Below are 22,113 nucleotides of genomic sequence, written 5' to 3' on the forward strand. Positions count from 1 at the left end.
GGGAGATTGACAGTTCTTTTGTGTTTCTTCCATTTGCGAATAATCGCACCAACTGTTGTCACCTTCTCACCAAGCTGCTTGCCGATGGTCTTGTAGCCCATTCCAGCCTTGTGTAGGTCTACAATCTTGTCCCTGACATCCTTGGAGAGCTCTTTGGTCTTGGCCATGGTGGAGAGTTTGCAATCTGATTGATTGATTGCTTCTGTGGACAGGTGTCTTTTATACAGGTAACAAACTGAGATTAGGAGCACTCCCTTTAAGAGTGTGCTCCTAATCTCAGCTCGTTACCTGTATAAAAGACACCTGGGAGCCAGAAATCTTTCTGATTGAGAGGGGGTCAAATACTTATTTCCCTCATTAAAATGCAAATCAATTTATAACATTTTTGACATGCGTTATTCTGGATTTATTTTGTTGTTATTCTGTTTCTCACTGTTCAAATAAACCTACCATTAAAATTATAGACTGATCATTTCTTTGTCAGTGGGCAAACGTACAAAATCAGCAGGGGATCAAATACTTTTTTCCCTCACTGTGTGTGTGTATGTATGTATGTGTGTGTGTGTGTGTGTGTGTGTGTGTGTGTGTGTGTGTGTGTGTGTGTATGTATATATATATATATATATATGTATGTATATGTGTGTGTGCAGTGGTGTAAAGTACTTAAGTAAAAATACTTTAAAGTACTTCTTAAGTAGTTTTTTGGGGAATCTGTACTTTACGTTACTATTTATGTTTTTGCCTACTTCACTACATTCCTAGAGAAAATCATGTACTTTTTACTCCATACATTTTCCCGGACACCCAAAAGTATTTGTTACATTTTGACAGGAAAATGGTCCAGTTCACACACTTATCAAGAGAACATCCCTGGTCATCCCTACTGCCTCTGATCTGGCAGACTCACTAAAAACAAATTCTTCGTTTGTAAAATTATGTCTGAGTGTTGGAGTTTGCCCCTGGCTAACTGTCAATAAAAAAAAAAGAAAGAAAATTGTGCCGCCTGGTTTGCTTAATATAAGGAATTTGAAATGGTTTATACTTTTACTTTTGATACTTAAGTATATTTTAGCAATTCCATTTACTTTTGATACTTAAGTATATTTAAAACCAAATACTTTTAGACTTTTACTCAAGTAATATTTTACTGGGTGACTTTTACTTGAGTCATTTTCTATTAAGGTATCTTTTTACTTTTGCTCAAGTATGAATATTGAGTACTGTATGTGTGTGTCTGTCATTCATCAGTCATCACTGAATATATGGCTGTTTGCCATTACACCAAACAGATGTGACTGTATTGAGTTGATTTAACATGTATTTCTCTCCTTCTCTTGATCTTCCTCCATCTCTTCTACTCAGCGTCTGGTGTCGCAGGACGTGGCCTTCTCCTCTCTCTTCTTCAAGGCAGTCATGGAGATGATGACATGGTTGGAGAACTCGGCCGTGGACGCGGGGCCGCTGCGGGCCCTGCTCAAGTCCTTCGCTGGACAGTATTCCCAGAAGCACCGGCTCACTGATGGTGGGTGCTCCTTATGTCCTTGGCTGCGTCCTAAATGATACCCTATTGCCCATATACAGTATGTATTGCTCTTCTTTTGATGCCGGTCAGACGTATTGCACTATATAGGGAATGGGGTGTCATTTCACACTTGGGCTTAGTCACAGTTAGTCGAGTATTCCACTCTATCTCAACCTTAACGATGTGATGATAACTAAGTGTGCCTATCCTCTGCAGTTCGTACAGGCTTCCTCCACCTGGCTGAGGCCCTGGCTTATCGGAGGGACTCCGAGGTGGCCGTGAGAGCCATAATCGCCACACTGAAGGCAGGGGAGAGATGTAACGCAGAGCCAGAACTGATAGGCAAAGGTGTGGTACTTTAGTGCTTCGTTCACTCTATTGTGGAACAGTATGTCTCTTTTCAGTCTGAAATGACACTTTCACAACTCTCTCTCAGGCTAGAACATCAACTATTCTTGCCCCAGTCTGGATGTGGTGGCTGATGTTACGCAATTTCCCCACATCAGTTTGTTTCATTGCCGTCTGTGTGTCTCTGTTTTTCCTTTGTTGACCTGTTCCTTATGAGTTTTTATAAGCTCTTCTCTGAAACCAAACCAGACCAGCGGCTTCCAGCTTGTTTATGTCCAATATGAGCTCAGGTCTCCATCAAGCCCAGATGAAGGATGTTTTGACTTTAAACTGGTTGCGGCCAAGCTGGTGATCTAGGTTACGCAATAATTGTAGTTGGTAGTTCATCGTTTTGGTGTGTGGTATTGGCTTGCCCCCACAATGTTTATTTTTCTCCTTTGAATCACAAGATTTTTCCTGAGCTCAGCGTCATGGCCAGGTTTGTTTTTTGAACTTCTGAATGTTCCACCGTAGCTGCGGGAATGTTGCAACCATCACATCACATGTAATCTCATAACACTCAGTACTGTTTGTTTGTTGTTCCCAGTGTTACAGGGGCTAGTGGAGGGGAAGTCTCCATATTTGGAGGAACTGCTATCCTTGCTAATGACTATTGGAACAGAGACGGGGACCGACTCTACCACCGCAGGCCCTGTTGCCATGGTGATGGCACTGCTTCTCCAGGAGACTGAAGAGCAAGCCGTGAAAATAGAGGTGGATATAAACAAGTAAGCAGGTCAAGTCTATCACGCTCAAATCATTTTGTCCCTTTGACTTACTCAAACAACAACAAACAAATCTGGTTAACATTTTACATTTTAGTCATTTAGCAGATGCTCTTATCCAGAGCGACTCACAGTTAGTGAGTGCATACATTTTCATACTGGCCCCCCGTGGGAATCGAACCCACAACCCTGGCGAACGCCATGCTCTACCAACTGAGCTACACGTGGCATTGATCTCATAGAAAACAGCAAACAGGCATTTTGTTTGTCTGTTTATGGCTTTATGTGTTTTGTAATGCCCTAGAAATGTTATTATTGTATGTTTAATAATCAGTACTTTGTTTGACTGAGGGATTCTATAGATTCATCATTCATGTAGCCCGACCTTGAGCCTGTCAATCTATTCACTTCCCTTTCAGCAGCAGCTCCGAGGTGACAAAGACCGGGTCCAGCTCAGGGCTGCTTGTTGATTGGCTGGGACTTCTTGACCCTGAGGTCACATCTGTGTGTCCAGACCTTCAGCGGAAGCTGCTCTTTGCTCTCAACAAGGTAATCTCAGTAAATATCAGTGTGTGTGTGTACTACACCACCTTACTTCATGTGGTTTATTCCAGGGTAAAGGAACTCCCTCCTACAGACCATACCTTCTGGCGTTGCTGACCCATCAGTCCAACTGGACAACTCTTCATCAGTGCATCAGTGCTCTTCTCAGCAAGCAGCAAGACCAGCGGTCAGTTAGCCTATCAAAGTCAAATCATTACCTTCAGCAGTAATATTCACACTGACATGATGGTGTTGCCCTAATAGTGAAAGTTGTATTGTAATATTCTGTAATGGTGTTGCGTATGCTGTTCTCCAGACTGGACCCATCTTCTGCTCTGGACTTCCTGTGGGCCTGCAGTCACATCCCTCGTATCTGGCAGGGCCGGGACCAGAAGACTCCACAGGTAGTATAGTACACCAGTCTAGCCCTCAAATAATGACTTCAATTAATCCAGTCACATGACACAAACCAGAGAACATTGTTGTTCCTCAGCCTGACTGCTTCCAATACTTCTCTCTTGTTCGCCCTCTCTCCCTCTCTCTTTCTCTCGCTCTCTCTCCAGAAACAGACAGATACGTTTGTCCTGCGGTTGAACCTGGAGGAGCTTATCAGTCTGGTGGACCTCATCATGTCAGAGTCTGAGCTGAACAGCCACGGCGACTCCTCGCCCACTGCTAACGGCCCCGGCAATGGCAAGAGCACCCTGGACCACACCTCCTGCTCCCTCATCCAGTCACGGCTGCCCCTGCTCCAAAGCTGTTGCCATGGTGACCTGGAGAGAGTGAAGAAAGTATCGGAATACCTCATCAACTGCACAAAGAAATGGGGAGACAGGTATGGGTGGGGTGTTGGCTCTCGGACTGACATGCTTAGTCAGGCTTGTCCAATGTGAATTTTATAGTATTTACAGGGTGATCTGTTGCCATGTGATTTACTCTAGACAGAGACGACCTCTCTCTCTCTCAATACCCCATCTGTTCCTTCAGCAACAGCAGACATGACACTCCATAAAATGTTGGTCCCATAAGGTTCACTAAAGTGCCCACAGTTCATTTAGTTAGACATATTTTTCACCCTCCCTAATTAGCCCCAGTATTGAACTTGGTCTTTGACCTCTTTAAACCGAGCTGATAAACTTGGAGCCATATCACTAGATTACCCCTGGACCGAACAGATGAAATTCACAGACTGAATGTTCTGTCAGACAATGCTGTGTGGACCAGGGGAAAGGCGATAATTAGGTCTATTGGTGTTAAATGAAAACGACCAGAAGTCTTGTGTTCTGTGATCTCTTTAAAAGCTCAGTGTATTATAATAAAGCCAAGAGGATTAGGGCTGCAGCTCTAAACTTGCTGCCTGTGTTGTGGATTCCTGCTCAGACTTAGCCGTCTGTCAGAGATCAGGGTGCAACTCCTCTTTGTGGAAGCCAAACCTTCTTTCAAGAGTCTGCCTCTGGTTATTAAACCATTTTAATGGGGAAACTCTGGCCAAGGTCAAGCAGCAAAATTATCTTTCCAATTACAATATTTTTAAGCACAGCTAAGCTGTCTTGTACAAATAGTTGCGACTGAAAACATGGGTTGCTTAAAACCCGTCTTACAAAGCAGACTGTGTTTGGCCTTGTGTGAGATAAACATTTCCCTGTGTGCTAGGCCTTCTCCTCACAGGCTCCTCTTTTAAAGCTCATCGCTTGATTAGCTGGTGTGTACTCCAATTACATGATGGTTGTTGAAGAGACAGAGTGGAATCTGACTCTTGGTCAAGGTTGTTGCTGTTTATGGAAAACACCGGCAGTGATGACCAGTGAACACAAATTCTGTTGATTCGTAGGCGGTCTGACATGTATGAGCCAACTAACTAGGCCCACATCAGACGAGGATTGTAGTAGGAGACCATTGTCACTGTCTGCTGTGTAGAAACTGTTGTCTGATGTTCGCTAACTAACTGCATTGTGTGTTCCTTAGTGTGATGAGTAAGCGGTGCCAGAACCTCCTGCTCCAGCTCTACCTGCACTTCCCAGAGGTCATCCAGCATGTGACCTTACCTGACGCCACTCTGAGCAGCGAGGGGGCCGCCGACGGCACCACATGCAAGGTAGACTAGACCTTCAGCGGGCAGTCTCCTTACTGTTTCTCAGTCATTGACTAACACAGAAGCCGTTATAGAAGTCTTAATGACTGATGTGTGATCCTTCCCTCTCAGCGCGACGTCCTGGTTCACCGTCTGGTCACGTTGCTAGGCGATACGGGAGACACCAAGTCGGCTGAGAACCGGATGTCAGACGCTAACCTGGCCTGCAGGAAGCTGGCTGTGTCCCACCCTGTCCTCCTTCTCAGGTGAACACCATCTTCATTACAAACTTCATGTTGGACATATGAATTCATGCACCTCTTATGGTAGATTGTAGCTTCGTAGCTACATTCGCTGATGGTGAATGTTTTTGTTCTCACCTTTGCTGTAGTGAGGTGGAACATCTGGAGAATGATCTCAGCTTACCTTTCTTGACTTTCCAGACACTTGCCGATGATCGGAGCGCTTCTCCACGGACGCATCCACCTCAACTTCCAGGAGTTCCGGAGCCAGAACCACCTGACGTTCTTCAGCAACGTGCTGGCCATCCTGGAGCTGCTGCAGCCGTTAGTGTTCCACAGTGAACACCAGAGGGCGCTGCAGGACTGCCTGCTCTCCTTCATGAAGATCCTGCAGGTGAGGGGATGAACACAGAACGCACTCACAGATCAACCTCAGAGGCTTTTACAGGTGGTTTGGTGATATTTGCTTGTGTTTTTCTTTTTAGTGTTTCAGAGGTATTTGTCTTCTCATAGGTGGGGAAGGAATACATTGTTGTCACTGTTACAGCTGTGGTTGGCTGGATATCTTGACTAGATCTAATATGTTTCCATAGAACAGTAGTATTTCCATAAGGTCAACTGCTTTGTGCATTCAAATAAAGCTCATATTGATCATGGAGTTAATCATGTTTGTTGTCCATATTCCATGCAGAACCTCAGGAGACCTCGTATGCATCCGTTGGCCTTCTTCAGTAAATTTGTGCAGTTCATTCAGAAGTACATTACCCACGATGCAGCAGCAGCCATTCCCTATCTACAGAAGCATTCCGATATCCTGCAGTAAGTCATTGAGTTTTTCACAATTATTATTGGGACGTTAGGATTGGCAACACAATTGCTTAAATGTTAATTGTTATTTCATGTTGTGTGGCGCAGCGAAGGAGTGACTTTTGTTTCTCTGTTTGTCCCACTAGGGGGCTCTCGTCAGAGCACTCTGACCTGCTGCTCAAGTCCCTGCTAGCTGGCCTCACCCTGCCTGTGAAGACTGGCTCCTCTGACAGCTCTGCTGAGGACAGAGATGGTAAGCTTATCCGCTTGTGGAAACTTCGTCTTGAATGAAAAAACATAAGAGAATCAGAACACATCAACAATTTGGCAAATGAAAGAAAATATAATATATTAATTACATATTTTGACTGTATACAGATACATACCCATTTTAGCGAGAAGGTTGATTTGTATCAATGGCTGTGGTGTTTTTGACACGTCTCTGTGTTTCCTCCTATCAGATGAGTCGTCCTCTGGTTCCCTGCCCATGGTCAGTATCTCAGCCTCCGTTCCACTGACTGCAGCTGACATGACCAAGTACCTGAAGAAGATCTCCAGGGGAGAAGCCATAGAAGGTCATTCATGTATAATATACTCTCATGTCAGTTTAACACGTAACTTCAGGGATTTTGCTGAACTTTACCAACATTTTACTACCCGCTGTGTTTCAGATGTTCTGGAAGTTCTGACCGAGGTGGAGGACAAGTCCAAGAGGAATCCTGAGATCATTCAGCACTTCACTGTAAGTTCACCTTCTAATAACAGACCTTTATTATGAACAAATAATTCCCCAACACAGACTCTGCTTTGCACCACTATGTACAGTGGGGGAAAAATGTATTTAGTCAGCCACCAATTGTGCAAGTTCTCCCACTTAAAAAAAAAAAACCAGAAAATAACATTGTAGGAATTTTTAATGAATTTATTTGCAAATTATGGTGGAAAATAAGTATTTGGTCACCTACAAACAAGCAAGATTTCTGGCTCTCACAGACCTGTAACTTCTTCTTTAAGAGGCTCCTCTGTCCTCCACTCGTTACCTGTATTAATGGCACCTGTTTGAACTTGTTATCAGTATAAAAGACACCTGTCCACAACCTCAAACAGTCACACTCCAAACTCCACTATGGCCAAGACCAAAGAGCTGTCAAAGGACACCAGAAACAAAATTGTAGACCTGCACCAGGCTGGGAAGACTGAATCTGCAATAGGTAAGCAGCTTGTTTTGAAGAAATCAACTGTGGGAGCAATTATTAGGAAATGGAAGACATACAAGACCACTGATAATCTCCCTCGATCTGGGGCTCCACGCAAGATCTCACCCCGTGGGGTCAAAATGATCACAAGAACGGTGAGCAAAAATCCCAGAACCACACGGGGGGACCTAGTGAATGACCTGCAGAGAGCTGGGACCAAAGTAACAAAGCCTACCATCAGTAACACACTACGCCGCCAGGGACTCAAATCCTGCAGTGCCAGACGTGTCCCCCTGCTTAAGCCAGTACATTTCCAGGCCCGTCTGAAGTTTGCTAGAGTGCATTTGGATGATCCAGAAGAGGATTGGGAGAATGTCATATGGTCAGATGAAACCAAAATAGAACTTTTTGGTAAAAACTCAACTCGTCGTGTTTGGAGGACAAAGAATGCTGAGTTGCATCCAAAGAACACCATACCTACTGTGAAGCATGGGGGTGGAAACATCATGCTTTGGGGCTGTTTTTCTGCAAAGGGACCAGGACGACTGATCCGTGTAAAGGAAAGAATGAATGGGGCCATATATCGTGAGATTTTGAGTGAAAACCTCCTTCCATCAGCAAGGGCATCAGTGGCGGCTCCTGAAAAAATTCTCAGGGGGGGCAATTTTTCTGATGATTTAGGTGACCTACACACATTTTAAAAAAGATATGTCCAGCAACAACATGAAGACAGGGGCAGCATATAAGTCAATACCAGAAGCATTTATTGACTGATCTCAAAAGTGTTGGCTTACCAGGGTTGGTGGAGCCCTCAGTTTCATCTTTGCCTCGCAAAGCTAACTCAAACACTCCGCAAAACTTCACACACTGGATTAGCCGGCTGAGGATGTGGCGGTTCTTGCTAATGTCGTAGTAAATATATTTGTTATAGTGAATATGGAATATGATATGTTGAGTAAAATGTTGTGCTAAGATCTATTTAGGTCAGGAGCTGGTTATAAGTTATGTTCCTATCCAATAACAATGGACAAAAGGGTCCTATCTTGTCAGCCTTGTCAGCAGGTGGCCAAGGACAACACCCACGCCATAGGCCTCTCAGTTCTTCCAACTCACGAGTTCTTGCTCTGAGGACACACACACACACACACACAAACACACACGCACACACACATCATCACTGTTAAACACACACACACACACATCATCACTGTTAAACACACACACACACACACACACAAAAAATCCCCTCTCTTAGGCTGAACATTTGAAGACAGAGAACCCGACTCAGAGCCAATGCAACAGTGACAGTAGCCTGGAGGGGACCTCGCCCAACTCATCAGGACCAATCAGAAGATCAGAACTACTAGATTCAACCTACTTCATTTATTGCATAAAATGTCTGCACACAATGTTTCGGGGCTCTCTTCAGATAATAATAATAATAATAATAATATGCCATTTAGCAGACGCTTTTATCCAAAGCGACTTACAGTCATGCGTGCATACATTTTTGTGTATGGGTGGTCCCGGGATCGAACCCACTACCTTGGCATTACAAGCGCCGTGCTCTACCAGCTGAGCTACAGAAAGTGGATACTCATGGATGCGCATCGCAATTGTAAAATGTCAACACAATTGGAGACACCACGTCATTTTTGGAGACATGTTATTGACAGTAAACTATTGTAGATGCGACTGCTAACTAAATAAAACATTTTAGCTGGCTAGCTAATCATCTTAGCTAAATGTGGGGCAAACAATTCAGTTATTTACCGTTAATTTGAGGGATTGGGGTGAAAGAAATCGAGTTACATAGTGATACTTTACGATATACTGTATTGACAATATCGCAATATTTTAGCGCTAGTTGGCTGTACCTGCACCAAAACACCATTATTGTTCCTTCATAGCTTGTTCTCAATCTTTTCACATTGGGAGCCAATTTGTTTTCAGCACTTTTATTTCCATGACTGATCAAAACTCGTTCTCATGGCTTTCTGATCCCTCTGCAACAGACATATGGTGCGCAATAAAATCACAGTATCGAATCGCAATACGTATAGAATCATGAGACTCGCAATGCATATATCTTATCGTGAGGTTCCTGGCAATTCCCAGCCCAAGTTCATTTGCCACAACAAATCTCTTCGCTAGCAAACGCGATGTCTTCTCCAAAACGGCAATGTGTCTCCAGCAATGTTTACTTTTGACGTTCTATGGCATCTCCACTTTCCAAGCATATATGACCACATGTAATATTTTGGTAAGTGATGCAAATAGTGAACTATGTAGGGCCAGGATGTAAAATATATGTAGCTGCAGCAATTTCTCTTATCTGATATGGTAAGTAATGGGGCTTAATGTATAGCTCCCTAAGAGTTTGACGAACGGGTCCGTGCACGCGATTCCAGATATCTTTACCTCTGAATAAACTGCCTTTATTATACCATATCCACCCTGTCCAAAGTCTCTACTTGGTCTCAGTTCTCCAGTAAACTTGTGATTATCAACACTAACCTCATCGTTGTGGCGGCGGACAGCTAGCCTGTATCCCTCATCCAGTTGAGTGGCAATGTTATTTTTTCGTTCGTACCAATTTTTTGGAAAATCCTCGGGTGTAGGACTTTCCGCCTTTAGTAGAAACCTGTTGAATTATTAAATTTGGTCTGGGAGGTCCTAATTGTTTCGTTGCCAATTTATCTTCATTTGTTCGCCGACAAAAAGGAACTTCTTTCAAAGACACAATCGAGTTGCACTGAAGCCTAGCCATTTTGATAGTAGTAGTGAATTGATTGAGGCTGCTACCCGGTCTTTTCTTAGTTACGTTCATGGTTACGTTACGTATGACGAAAGCGTAAGTGCAAGCCCTCAGACACCCATAGAGATTGTATTGAAAGCTCTGAAATTTGAAAAAAATTGATTTTACATGGGAGTCTATGACAGACTTCTGGGCGATTTTCAACCTGACTGAAATCGCCCCAAAAGGGGGGGGAGCCATTTGAAGCACGACTTTAGCCTGATTGGACATTTAGTGGCAGTGTGGCACTGTGGCAGATCAGAGGTCTAGATTACAACACTGATAACTACTGTTGCCGTGATATAATTGATTAGAAAAAAAATCCCTTCCTTTTCCCGTTTGGCAGTGCGTCGCCCATATCGCCCTATTGAACACACCGCCCCTGAAGGGCATTGAAGATGAAACGTGGCTGGGTCTTTCAGCATGACAATGATCCCAAACACACCGCCCGGGCAACGAAGGAGTGGCTTCGTAAGAAGCATTTCAAGGTCCTTGAGTGGCCTAGCCAGTCTCCAGATCTCAACCCCATAGAAAATCTTTGGAGGGAGTTGAAAGTCCGTGTTGCCCAGCGACAGCCCCAAAACATCACTGCTCTAGAGGAGATCTGCATGGAGGAATGGGCCAAAATACCAGCAACAGTGTGTGAAAACCTTGTGAAGACTTACAGAAAACGTTTGACCTGTGTCATTGCCAACAAAGGGTATATAACAAAGTATTGAGAAACTTTTGTTATTGACCAAATACTTATTTTCCACCATAATTTGCAAATAAATTCATTAAAAATCCTACAATGTGATTTTCTGGATTTTTTTTCTCATTTTGTCTGTCATAGTTGACGTGTACCTATGATGAAAATTACAGGCCTCTCTCATCTTTTTAAGCGGGAGAACTTGCACAATTGGTGGCTGACTAAATACTTTTTCCCCCCACTGTACAGTATAAATAAACAGGTTTTCATTGCCTTCCCTGCCCTCAGAATGACCTGCAGAGACTGATGAGTTCTACTGAGGAGTTGTGTCGTAACATGGCCTTCAGCCTGGCCCTGCGCTGCATCCAGAACAACCCATGGTAAGACTAGCCTGCTGACACCTCTAGGATTTCTCTGCTGATTTATATAGGAATCTAGAGACAGAGCTGGTTGTCATGGTCTAGGAATGTTTGGCTGCAAATGTTTCTGTAGTGGTACCTGGAAGGTGTTGCCTCATGTAAAATAATGTTTTTTAAAAGTTACGTGTCCTAAGTAAGATGTGTTCTTTCCGGTGCTGCAGCACGGCAGCAGACTTCCTGCCCACCTTCATGTACTGTATGGGCAGTGGGAACTTTGACGTGGTGCAGACAGCACTTAGGAACCTGCCAGAATACGTGCTGCTCTGTCAAGGTATGATTGTCCTATCTTCTCAGCACTTCACAGCTTCTGTGCTTGGTCCTTATTATGGGTCTAAACTCACAAGTTGGAAAGTTAACTGTTCTGTGTTTCAAGATGGATAAGGATTCATTGTGCTTTTCTCCTCAGAGCATGCAGACATCTTACTTCACAAGGCCTTCTTGGTGGGGATCTATGGGCAGATTGACACCAGCTCTATGATCTCTGAGTCCATGAAGGTCCTGCACATGGAGGCAACAACATGACGACCCGGAGGTACAAGTCCTTCTCCTCTGACGGGAGACAGTGTCACCATAACGTTTTTGTATTGTGGAGTAAGACTCAAGTCATACACAACTGCCCTGTGCTTTTTATCTGTTTGGTCAATTTATCAGGATTTATGGATTTAGATGGTGATAGTGATTCTTGTAAAAAAGGAAATTAAAATAAATTCACTCATGCTTGTTTTGCAGTGGTAGTGCTTCTATTATTTTTGAAATAATGAATACTGGCTATCAACCACTGTCATAAATTGAATTTAAAAAATATTATTTTTGAAATGATGGATTTCTGTCTCTCAAATATAATAGGAATAACATTACATAAAACCAGGGTGCCAAATGACATGTCTTTTTTTCTGTTGCTTCTAATCCCAGAGAGTTCATACTATAATGGTGTCAGTGGCATGTTTAAGCATTTCAATGTGAGAAGTCAGTTACCAGCTGAAATTGTGTAGAACTATCTTTGGAATTTCACCAGAACTAATTATTGCTTTTGTGCATCAGCATTTCACTACCTCAAACAACAGAAACGAAGCAACTGTTAATGGAGCAAGACCCTGGTGCCTTCATATTTCATTCCATGCATTCTCTGAGCCTGATCATGTTTGAAATGGCTGTCATAGTTATGCAGTCTTTGCACTGGGGTGTAGAAGACAAATTAAAGGCATGCAATGAACGCTGTGATGGAAACCAATTTGCCATGAAAGTGTGAGTTGTTTTGCCCAGTGCCATAGAAACCCTCTCAGTGGAGTCAAAGGGGCAGGTAACCCAGCTAAGTGTTCCTTCCTCGCCCATTTATGGGAAATTAACCAAGGCAGTAATTGTTCAATCACACAGACCAAAGCGCTCGTTGAAGGCTGCATGTGGGCAGGCTGTTTTGGCCAGCACTGAAATGTACTTTGCTGGTGTTGGATTACATGGTGGGACATGGAGCGGAAGCAGTTGTTTAGTTATGGGAGAATCCTATGTGAAGGTGGAACATGCCCACACTGGTGGGTCAGGGGACGCTTTTGTCCATTGGGACTGACAGCCACTCTAGATACTGCACACATGGGCCTGATGAAAGCAGCCTCCTTCAATGAGGTCCACATATGTCCAATGATCTGCTCCCCACTATCCTTTTAACATGTCATAATTGATGGGAAGCTAGGGGTGGAAATGTCTTAAAATGTGCAAGTGATTCTGCCCGTTAAGGTTTTCACCATCATACGTACTGCTGTGCATAATCAATTGGATACAAATTGTCTCTTGGACTGGTTGACTAATTGTCCAAATGTGTTTCTTATTGCGTGTACTGCAAACTATTGTACTACAATTTGTTCACAAAAAAGCCTTGGATTATTGTGTATGAAAACATGTCACCTCACGTTTGTATTGTGTGTATTTATTTGTATCTCTATACTTTCCCAATTTCTATGTACTGCAATTATTCTTGCCCTAATTATACTTGTCTGTGCTCTCCTCCCACTGTTTGTTTTTTGGTTGATGTGTTAATTGCACCTTAAGGTGTTATATAGCACACAGTGAGTTGAAAGTTGTGTTTGTGGTTATCCATCAGCTAGCAACAAATGCCGTAGCTGCCTGGGCTCTTGGTGAGGCGCCAGCATCCCATTGGCTTGGTGGCAGTGAGGCAGAACAGAGATGAGTGACAGCCAGTGAGGAAGAGGAGGTGGAAAGTGGGGGCTGTCATTAACTAGCCTGATGGGCCACTGACATGCTAACAACCTCTGCCTTGATTCATCATCACATCAGACTAGCGTTTGATGCCCTCAGAAGGAGCTGGTGCTGTGGTCTGTACTAAAACCCTCTCAATGTGCCATGCTCCGAGTTAAGCTTCATGAACTCCCTTATATCAATCATCTTTACTGCTGCACATGAGGTATTTTGTAACTAAGCCCTATCATGGCTTTATGAAAAGTCACAGATTGTAAACCCATAAAGATGAGTTTAAAGAGTTGTTTTAATGTGTAATATGTTGATTTGCTAGTTCATGTGAAAGTGGACAGTGCAGGAGGGTGGAAGGTGGGGGTGAGTCCTTGTCTCTCACTCACCCCTGGGAGGGGCCCCGATGTGCCTCTACCTGCCCTTGCACACCTGTCTTCCTCTCCTTAGATCATCTCGTCTTCCTCCACGCATGAGTTGCACTTGGCCGGCGTGGAAAAAATGTGGACCGGCTCTCGCCTCTCTTTTTCCCTGGCACTTTGAAGCCTAAAGTGTGATTGCTCTTGGATCGTGGCCGCTTTCCCTTGAACGTTTTGTCATGAAAAGCAGGCTTGGCTCTCAGCTTTATCCCATAGCCAGTGATCCAGCACTAAACCAATCAGCCTGCTCTCTGCAGGATACTCCTAGCAACCAGAGAGAGTGAGGCATCGAGCAGATAGGGGCTTTCTCTGCTCTAAAACACATGTCCCTTTGTCTTCCCTGGATGTGACAAACACATCCATCATAATGATTTAATAAAATATGGAATTCAATTGTATTGCCATGCTTTGATTTAAAGTTCAAGTTGGTCAGTAAAAGTAAGTGCAACCACAAGCAACCGATGATCAGATAACCTTGCTGTGATTTCATATGAGATTTTTGACAATTTGCAATGAATCAGAAATAAATGAGTGAGGGAGTTGGAGTTTAGGTAGACCCTGTCTGAAAAAGCTGTCTGATCATCTGAAAAGTCATTAACAACAGAGCCAGTTAAGTGACAACCCTTAAGCTTCACTTATGCTCTCATTAAAAGTTGATCCTATCAGTGCTCACTGCTGCTATTTCAGACTGCAAATTACACCAGCCATATGCACATTTCCATGACACTAAATAACATCATCCATCTTCACAAGACATTTGGCAGAACTTTAGTCTGATGTTTTGAAGTGTCACTAATGGATGAGTATGAATGATATTGTGCATTGTTACCAATCTCTGTCATCTAAGGTCCTGTACTAACACATCCACAGTTAAATCTGATAGTTGAGCCAGTTTCAAAGGTCCTTTAAAAAGAACATTGAAGGCTTTTGTTATGTATCATACATGTATTGCCTAACACTGCACTAACCTAAATAGCTTCTCTTTATTTTGTTCTTATACTGCAGAGTATTGGTATTTCTCATTCCCACATTCCTTAAATTGCTTCTCTTGTCCTCTTTGGAACTATCCCTTTCCATTTCCATTTGTAAGCCATAAATACGAGCTCAAACAAGTCCATTTCAAACTAAAGCCAGTAATGGAAAAAGAGGCACAACAATGTTGGTGGGTTTTTTAAATCCATGGAGAAGGTGCATTTTGCCCCCCAATGTTGAAGGCCCACTAATGATGCTGTGATTTTTATTTAAGCCTGCTGTGGATTTCAGGGGCTGCTATGTGATCCAGGGACCTGGGAATACCTGAGAGACCAGTGAAGACTGGTGTGAGCCACTGCCATTGTTGTCCTAATGCCTCCTTCAATTATCCACAAGCAGCTCATTTGTGCACGAGCCCCTTACTGATGGCTAAACCACCCCTGCTGTTTCTTCACCAATTTCTCCCCTGATTAGCTGGATCAGTGGGCATTAGAGAAACCCGGGACAGACCAAACACAGCAGGAGGAGTGGGATCTACTTTCAGACATCCCAGAAATCCCTCTGTCTACCCGTGTGCCAAGGACAAATGGAACGGAGATGGCCATTCAGTATTTCAGTCCCACCCCACACACAATGTTTATTTAGCCACCCTTCAAACTAGACACTTTTAATCTATTTTCCTTTTCACTTTAGAAATGGCAAAGCCAAGAAATGACTGGGGGCTGCTGGATCAGAGTGAACATTGATGCCCCATTGTCGCACGCATACACACGCACCAATGAACATGCTCACAGATTCAGCTTAACATAGAGATTGTCCAGGTATTTCTGATGTTTGCCTATTGACCTCTTTATACCTGTGCGTAGGCTTTATTTTGTGTTTGAACAGGTGTGGATGAAAGCCCCACTGCAGAGGAGAGAGAGGTGCTGTCCTCTGACTAGACAGTGATTCACCTTCCCCTGGTGTTGGGAGCATTGCTTTGGCCAGATGTCTCCTGCTGATGTTCTGGAACTGATCAAAGGTATGCAGTTCAAACCGCCAGTTAGTGGTGACAACCATGACAGTGGCGTGTTCTAGCCACCGTCTGATCCGATAAGCAGTTAGCGGGGTGTGTTAGGTGAAATGTATCTCCGGATTAATTGACACACCTGTGTTTCATTCACATCATAGACAGTCAGTGCTCATCATGATCAACTCATCAGAGATCCTTCAACACCGAGGCTACAGCTGGACCGCTTGGGAAAGGTGTGGATGATCTCTAAGAGTATGCACAGGAACGTGAGTTGACTATGTGAGAGAAGGAGTGTGTGTGTTTGTGTGTGAGAGAGAGTGTGTGTGAAGGTGTGAGACCTAATTATTGTGTATAAGGTTTGTGGTGGATAAGTGTAGTGGATACGTGCTCTTATGTGAGAGAATGTGCTCTCTCTGTCACGGTCTGTTGGAGTACAGTGCTGTATTACCTTCCTTCCAGCGTGTGTGGAGATTTACTTTGAGGCCCCGTACTAAGCTGTGATTTGGGGCAGTTTACTTGATGACATGAAAGAGGGATTGAATAACACTTTAACTTATTACATAGGAACAAAACCTGCTTGCATCTGTTTATAACACTGGTAATACCTCTTTATAGGTTTATTTGATTTTATTTAAATTGATTTAAACTTGGAAAATCCCATTGAACCCAAGGCCCCTTTTACAAGGGAGCCCTGCACACAATCATAAAAATTCACCATATTTACAATTCCAACGCTTGCAGTTATCATTATTTCCATTACATCCCTATCGATTTGAATCTCTATGTCAATGTAATTGTTATAGTCTTTATGTTAGGATTGTGTATATTACTCAGAGAGAATGAGAAGACCTTTTAATAAATATATAAAAACATTAAATAGGTGCAAATTCCAGTTGAAGCTTAGCTGTGAAAGTTATCTGTTTTCAAAGGCCAAGGAGCCCTGACCCACAACCATTGTCAGTGAACTCTGTCTTCAACCGAAGACCAAACAATAGCTTCTATTTGAACCTATTCTCGATAGAAGACTAGTAGAGACTAGATGGGACCACTTGAGTCATATAATGACAGCATTTCCATTGTTTTTGTTGAACGTTTAATTTGAAAGATTAGACCTAGCTATTAGGAAAGCATTTCTTTTTAATTGTATAAACTTTTGGAGTGTATAATGACTTAATTTAGAGTATCTAACATCCAAAACGAACATCAGATCAGGAAATAAGTGTTAGGTAAACATTTTCGATCCAGCTAATTGTCATCATTCAACTTCATGTCAATTAGGTGGTGTAATTAGCGTGAACTTGTTTACCTTGGCAACAGTGGCTCTGTGTTTGGCACCTCTGAGCTTGTTTTGATCATCTCCGAAGGGCTGTACCAGTTTATGTCATCGGAATCGTTTCTTCTTATTCTGCTTGACAACTATTAATTAAAAGACAAGATATATTCTCAAATATTTGTGGTGTACGTGTTCAACTGAACGTTCAAGCTTTGTTTTTTTAATGTCATTTCCACACCTTGATGTCTGATCCATCACTTTGATTGAAATTTCAGAAGCTAAAAGGTGTCTTAACTTGTCCAAAGTAAACCTCAGACACCAAATCCATGCAGAGTGCAACATGAAATGAAGGGTGGAAGCTGCTTCTATAATGTAAGTTGAATGCAAAACGTTGTATGGGATTGGTGTGTTGAAGAGGTACATTGTGGTTTTAAATCGACTTTGATTGAATGATACCATGGTGTGAAAATCTACCTGGAGATGGATCATGGGTCAGATTCACATTCCTGTCTCCATTTCTTTGAAGCCCAGCCCTCTCACTCACACCCAGGAGTCAGTCTGGGCCCACTGTGAGTCATGTGACTGTTGAGGGAGGAGGGGGAAGAGCAGGATAGGAGAGAACCTCACCAGACTAAGGTGAGACTCCCTTTACCTGCTGAGTGCAGTCCTCTCTTGCCTCCCCACCCATCACCTGCATCTCACCTGAGCTCCGCCTGAGTCTCCATGTCAACCTTCATCTTAGGCAGCCTTCTGGATTGAGAGTCAATGTATGGCTGATGACTGCAATTCATCCCTCAGAATTGATGGTTAAAGATTCTGTGAGTTCTTTCATTCTGGACCTGGTGATGTACTTCTCATTAACAGCCCTATTTGATTTCACTGTGGTAAAGAAGCCTCAAGACTTGACTCTGTTCCATCTTGAGCCAACCTCAACAAGAATGTTTACTCTGATGTTGTGAAATAACTCCTGAGATACGTCCCATTGTTTTGGTATCAGTGTTTGGGGATCAGACTGTCCCCTTTATACCAGTGGATGGACACTTAAGACTCTGGACTCCTCTAAGAGCTTTTGGATAATGTTTGGCCCTGGGCAGTTGGTCTCCACTCTTCTGCCTGCGGTCTTCCACTCGTCTGCAGCACACTTCTTCCCTGTGTTCCCCACCAGACTGGGCTCCCCTCCACAGCTCCTGATCCCTGGGCCCCTGATCAGCTATGAGTCCCTGCGGAGTTACTTGCAACCAGAGCCCTGCAAGGAGGCTCTGTTCCTGGCCACACAGGCAGCTGGGATGGGGCAGTTCACAGACAGCATGGGTGAGTTCCAACCAACAGTCTGCCTTAGCACATGGATATTTACATTCATGTGTGACCATTTATTACAGATATGTGTTGCTTGTTAGTTGTTGGAATGTATTTTCTCATAGAGACTCATTGAGCACCATCTGATGGCAGTGTAAATGTTTACAAAATATTTTCTAACAGCTCTTAACTAACAATCAATTATCAAGCACGGTTAAAGAGGGCCTAATGAACGTCGGCGCTAATGATCCAATCTAGAGCCATTAGTTCCTTGTCAACCGTTGGCGATTGTGTAATTGGCGGTTGTGCCGTGCTTTCCAGATGAACAGAGGCCAGTGAAGCAGCGTCGTGCGCGGGCCAACTACAGCAGCTGGCAGCTGGAGGAGCTGGAGAAGACCTTTGAGACCACCTACTACCCTGACGTCTTCATGAGGGAAGCCCTAGCCCTCAGACTGGACCTCATCGAGGCCAGAGTGCAGGTATGGTCCCAACACCTTCTTCCTTCCAAACCATACACTTTTCACTAATGCATGAACTCTGATTTCTAGAAGCCATCTATGTTTCTATCAGCTTTCATGCCACAATGCTACTGTATTTTATATATTTAAAAAATATATTATTTGTTTATGAATACACAATAAAACTGTTAAATCTAGTGGATACTGAAACATTTTTCAAAACTAATGTTTTGCATTGTAAGAGATTTCACTCTCTCTTATTCTACATATTACATTCGTTCTATTTTCACCAGGTGTGGTTTCAGAACCGCCGTGCTAAGATGCGGAGACAGCTGAAGTTGCAGGGCCAGCTAGGAGAGCCATTTCCCAGGAAGGACAATGCTGAGGACACAACAACAGACAAACCCAACAAGAGCTTACCAAAGCTAGAGAGCTCTGACGGCGAGCACTGGGAGAGGAGGCAGGAGAAAGGAAACTATCCCTGGAATAAACTACCTCGTTCTGCTGTGGTGACCACCCCCATACAGAGTACGATTCAGGGGCCAGCAGGGGAATGGGAGGGGATGGAAGGGCCCAGTCCAGAAGAGTTCCGCTCCTGTAGCATTGCCAAGCTGCGGGCCAAGGCCAGGGAGCACGAGGCTGAGATCCACAGCACTGTGACCAGGTCAGGAGGAGGAGAGACAGCGGCACTGCAGACACAAACACAGAACACTGACGACAGAGAGAGCAACTGATATGGTTCTTTCTCTCTGCATGGCTTTTGCAAACAGGTCCCTAAGACCTCATCATGGTTGAGGCAACTTGCCTAAATACCCCATCCTGGGTATTATTCTGTTATTCAATAAGGATATGAACTAACATTTACAAAAGGTGCTGATTTTTTGTTTAATATTATATAAATGTATTAAGTGTTTTGAAATGCCATTATGTTTCTGTACTGGACATCCTTTTCTATCAACAATCACGCTAAACGTGTATTTTAAATGCTCAGACTAGCAAGAGGTGAATGCTTTCCAAAATATATAGTATATCCATAGCAACATCTTGACATATTATCCTTCATGTTTCTTTACACTTTGGCTGAACGAGTTCAGTTTATATATTGAACTCCTGTTGGAAGCAGTGTTACTTAAAAAAAAAACATAAAACTAAGATTACATTATTATCATTTTACATTCCCTACTGAGGTGGTTCATTTAATTTTGTATTTAATTTAACCTTTGTTCATCCAGGTGAGTCAATTAAGAACAAATTCTTAATTTAATATATTCATCGTTTTTCACACCTAAATAAATCTGTACATAATACATGTAAAACTCAGATATGCAGTCATGACCTTCATCCAATACCTCTGGATGTGAAGTGTTATTTAGGTATAGGGTCTTTAGATATTCTGCTGCATTACTGGTGACTAAATGCTCTTACATTAGCCATCAGATTAGGGTAAGATTAAAAGAGGTAACGCTCTGATGACTTCTCAGTGATCTCATCGATGACAAGCCCTGGCCGGGGCTATCCTGTTACCTTCACTGCAGAACGAGAAGCAGGATGTCTGCATGCTGCCACAGGCCCTCGCAGGAAACAATGGAAGTGGCTGAAACATGACTGCCCCCAATGACAGGAACGCTTTCTGAAGATTACGAGGCAAATACATGTTGTTGTTTCCTGCGAAAGCTAAACTGTTGAAAACAATGCTGTAATTTAAATACATCAGATAGGCTACCACTGTTTGTATATTTTATCAGTATTGTAGAAATGTAGATCAATAAGACTCACATATTGTATCGTCTTGAGCTATACTATATATCGATGTTTAAAAAAAAGTACAGTAGGCTAAGACATATTTACATGATGGGACTATAATAATAGCCTGTATCATCATTATCAGTACATTTCCAGAGGTGGCACTATTTGTCCTACTAAACCGTATTATGTTGATTTTCAGAGCATGGATAGAGCAGCTGTTCCAAGTCTAATGGATTTTCAGCCTCCCAGTCAGAGCACTTCCTTTGGGTTTAGACGTTGGCCTTTTTTGTATGGCCAATCTCCTGTACGACATGAACAGCCTTTAGTTCTGTGGATGAAACATGGGATATGACACCACCTGGCCAAGGTCACTGCAAATTCCAATGCAGAATCTGGGAATATGAATAGCGAGTTGGAAGGAATTAAATGAAAGGAGAATGTAAATCTTGAGTGCAGGGCCGGCCCTAGCCTTTTGGGGGCCCTCTTGACAGCGGAGAGAAACATTTTAAGTTTTAAAGTTAATTTCCTGCAATTCTACATATTTTGCCATGAGGCGGATATTTTTTTTTTAGCAATTTTATAATACATTTCATGCAATTCTAATCATGGGGCAGAGAGAAAAATGTGCAGTTTTACAGCTTATTTACTGAAATTCGACATATTTTGCCATGACTTATGCCATGTTAATATGATATCTGATTGAGAGTGACTAACAAAATCAATGGGGGCCCCCTGGAGGTAAGGGCCCCTGCACACATGCCCTTCGTGTCAGGTCGGTAATTAATTTGTCCATGACTACTACAAGTTTAGATAGCTGGGTAGACTAATTTACCAATCTAAAAAATGCTAACTGACAAGAGCTAATTGAGTGACTGACATAGCAAGAGGAGAACTGCTCATGCACAACCAATTTTCGACATTGCACATTGTGTATTCTACTATTCTAAAGCTCAACATTAAATTGAGTCCCCGACTCTGTTTTTCTGGGGTTGGGGGCCCCCTAAAGGCCGGGGGGTGACCGCCTATGTCACTTATGCCCGCCTATGTCACTTATGCCCATGCTTGAGTCTCCTGTATGTTTTCAAAAGTCTCTCTGTAGTCTAACAGTGCCCCCCTCTGGTAATGAACTCTCTTCTCCATTCATGGGCCTTTTATCGATTAGATTTTGCACACCCCCTGCGTCCTCTCTCCTCCATCCTCTCTTGCCTCCTTTGAAAAAGGAAAAGGTTAATCGAGGACAGTCGGCGAGGAGAGTGAATGTGGATGGAAATGCGCTTACTTGAAATGATATGGTCCTTCTCCACTCACACATCATTAGGCAAATTACGTTTACAGGGGTGG

At 43.2% G+C, this 22,113-nt stretch overlaps 2 protein-coding genes across 5 annotated transcripts in view; both read left to right on the forward strand.

The window, feature by feature from the left end:
- Positions 1 to 12,121, forward strand: part of LOC121550628 (integrator complex subunit 1) — a 30,038-nt gene extending 17,917 nt beyond the window's left edge. For 2 of the 3 annotated variants that reach the window (XM_041862956.2, XM_041862955.2), the window contains exons 32-48: positions 1,363 to 1,522; positions 1,739 to 1,870; positions 2,457 to 2,637; positions 3,054 to 3,183; positions 3,249 to 3,364; positions 3,494 to 3,581; positions 3,741 to 4,012; positions 5,143 to 5,272; positions 5,381 to 5,514; positions 5,692 to 5,884; positions 6,182 to 6,309; positions 6,444 to 6,550; positions 6,759 to 6,872; positions 6,969 to 7,039; positions 11,267 to 11,358; positions 11,559 to 11,668; positions 11,804 to 12,121. In XM_041862956.2, coding sequence (XP_041718890.1) covers positions 1,363 to 1,522; positions 1,739 to 1,870; positions 2,457 to 2,637; positions 3,054 to 3,183; positions 3,249 to 3,364; positions 3,494 to 3,581; positions 3,741 to 4,012; positions 5,143 to 5,272; positions 5,381 to 5,514; positions 5,692 to 5,884; positions 6,182 to 6,309; positions 6,444 to 6,550; positions 6,759 to 6,872; positions 6,969 to 7,039; positions 11,267 to 11,358; positions 11,559 to 11,668; positions 11,804 to 11,919 — 2,274 coding nt within the window. In that variant the 3' untranslated portion in view covers positions 11,920 to 12,121. The remainder of the gene's footprint in view (positions 1 to 1,362; positions 1,523 to 1,738; positions 1,871 to 2,456; positions 2,638 to 3,053; positions 3,184 to 3,248; positions 3,365 to 3,493; positions 3,582 to 3,740; positions 4,013 to 5,142; positions 5,273 to 5,380; positions 5,515 to 5,691; positions 5,885 to 6,181; positions 6,310 to 6,443; positions 6,551 to 6,758; positions 6,873 to 6,968; positions 7,040 to 11,266; positions 11,359 to 11,558; positions 11,669 to 11,803) is intronic. The other variant, XM_041862958.2, reaches the window with a different exon arrangement.
- A 102-nt stretch (positions 12,122 to 12,223) lies between these two features.
- Positions 12,224 to 21,263, forward strand: LOC121550629 (retinal homeobox protein Rx1-like). 2 transcript variants are annotated; one of them, XM_041862959.2, is made up of 5 exons: positions 12,224 to 16,008; positions 16,158 to 16,265; positions 17,548 to 18,583; positions 18,890 to 19,047; positions 19,320 to 21,263. In XM_041862959.2, the coding sequence occupies exons 3-5, from the start codon at positions 18,349 to 18,351 to the stop codon at positions 19,758 to 19,760; spliced, it is 834 nt and encodes a 277-aa protein (XP_041718893.1). In that variant the 5' UTR covers positions 12,224 to 16,008; positions 16,158 to 16,265; positions 17,548 to 18,348; the 3' UTR covers positions 19,761 to 21,263. The 2 variants fall into 2 exon arrangements, with proteins under 2 accessions (XP_041718893.1, XP_045066710.1); XM_045210775.1 differs by lacking the exons at positions 12,224 to 16,008; positions 16,158 to 16,265 and having other exon boundaries at positions 17,044 to 18,583.
- Positions 21,264 to 22,113: the final 850 nt, after the last annotated feature.

This window comes from Coregonus clupeaformis, chromosome 35 (genome assembly GCF_020615455.1).
Source record: "Coregonus clupeaformis isolate EN_2021a chromosome 35, ASM2061545v1, whole genome shotgun sequence".
NCBI classification, from domain to species: Eukaryota; Metazoa; Chordata; class Actinopteri; order Salmoniformes; family Salmonidae; genus Coregonus; species Coregonus clupeaformis.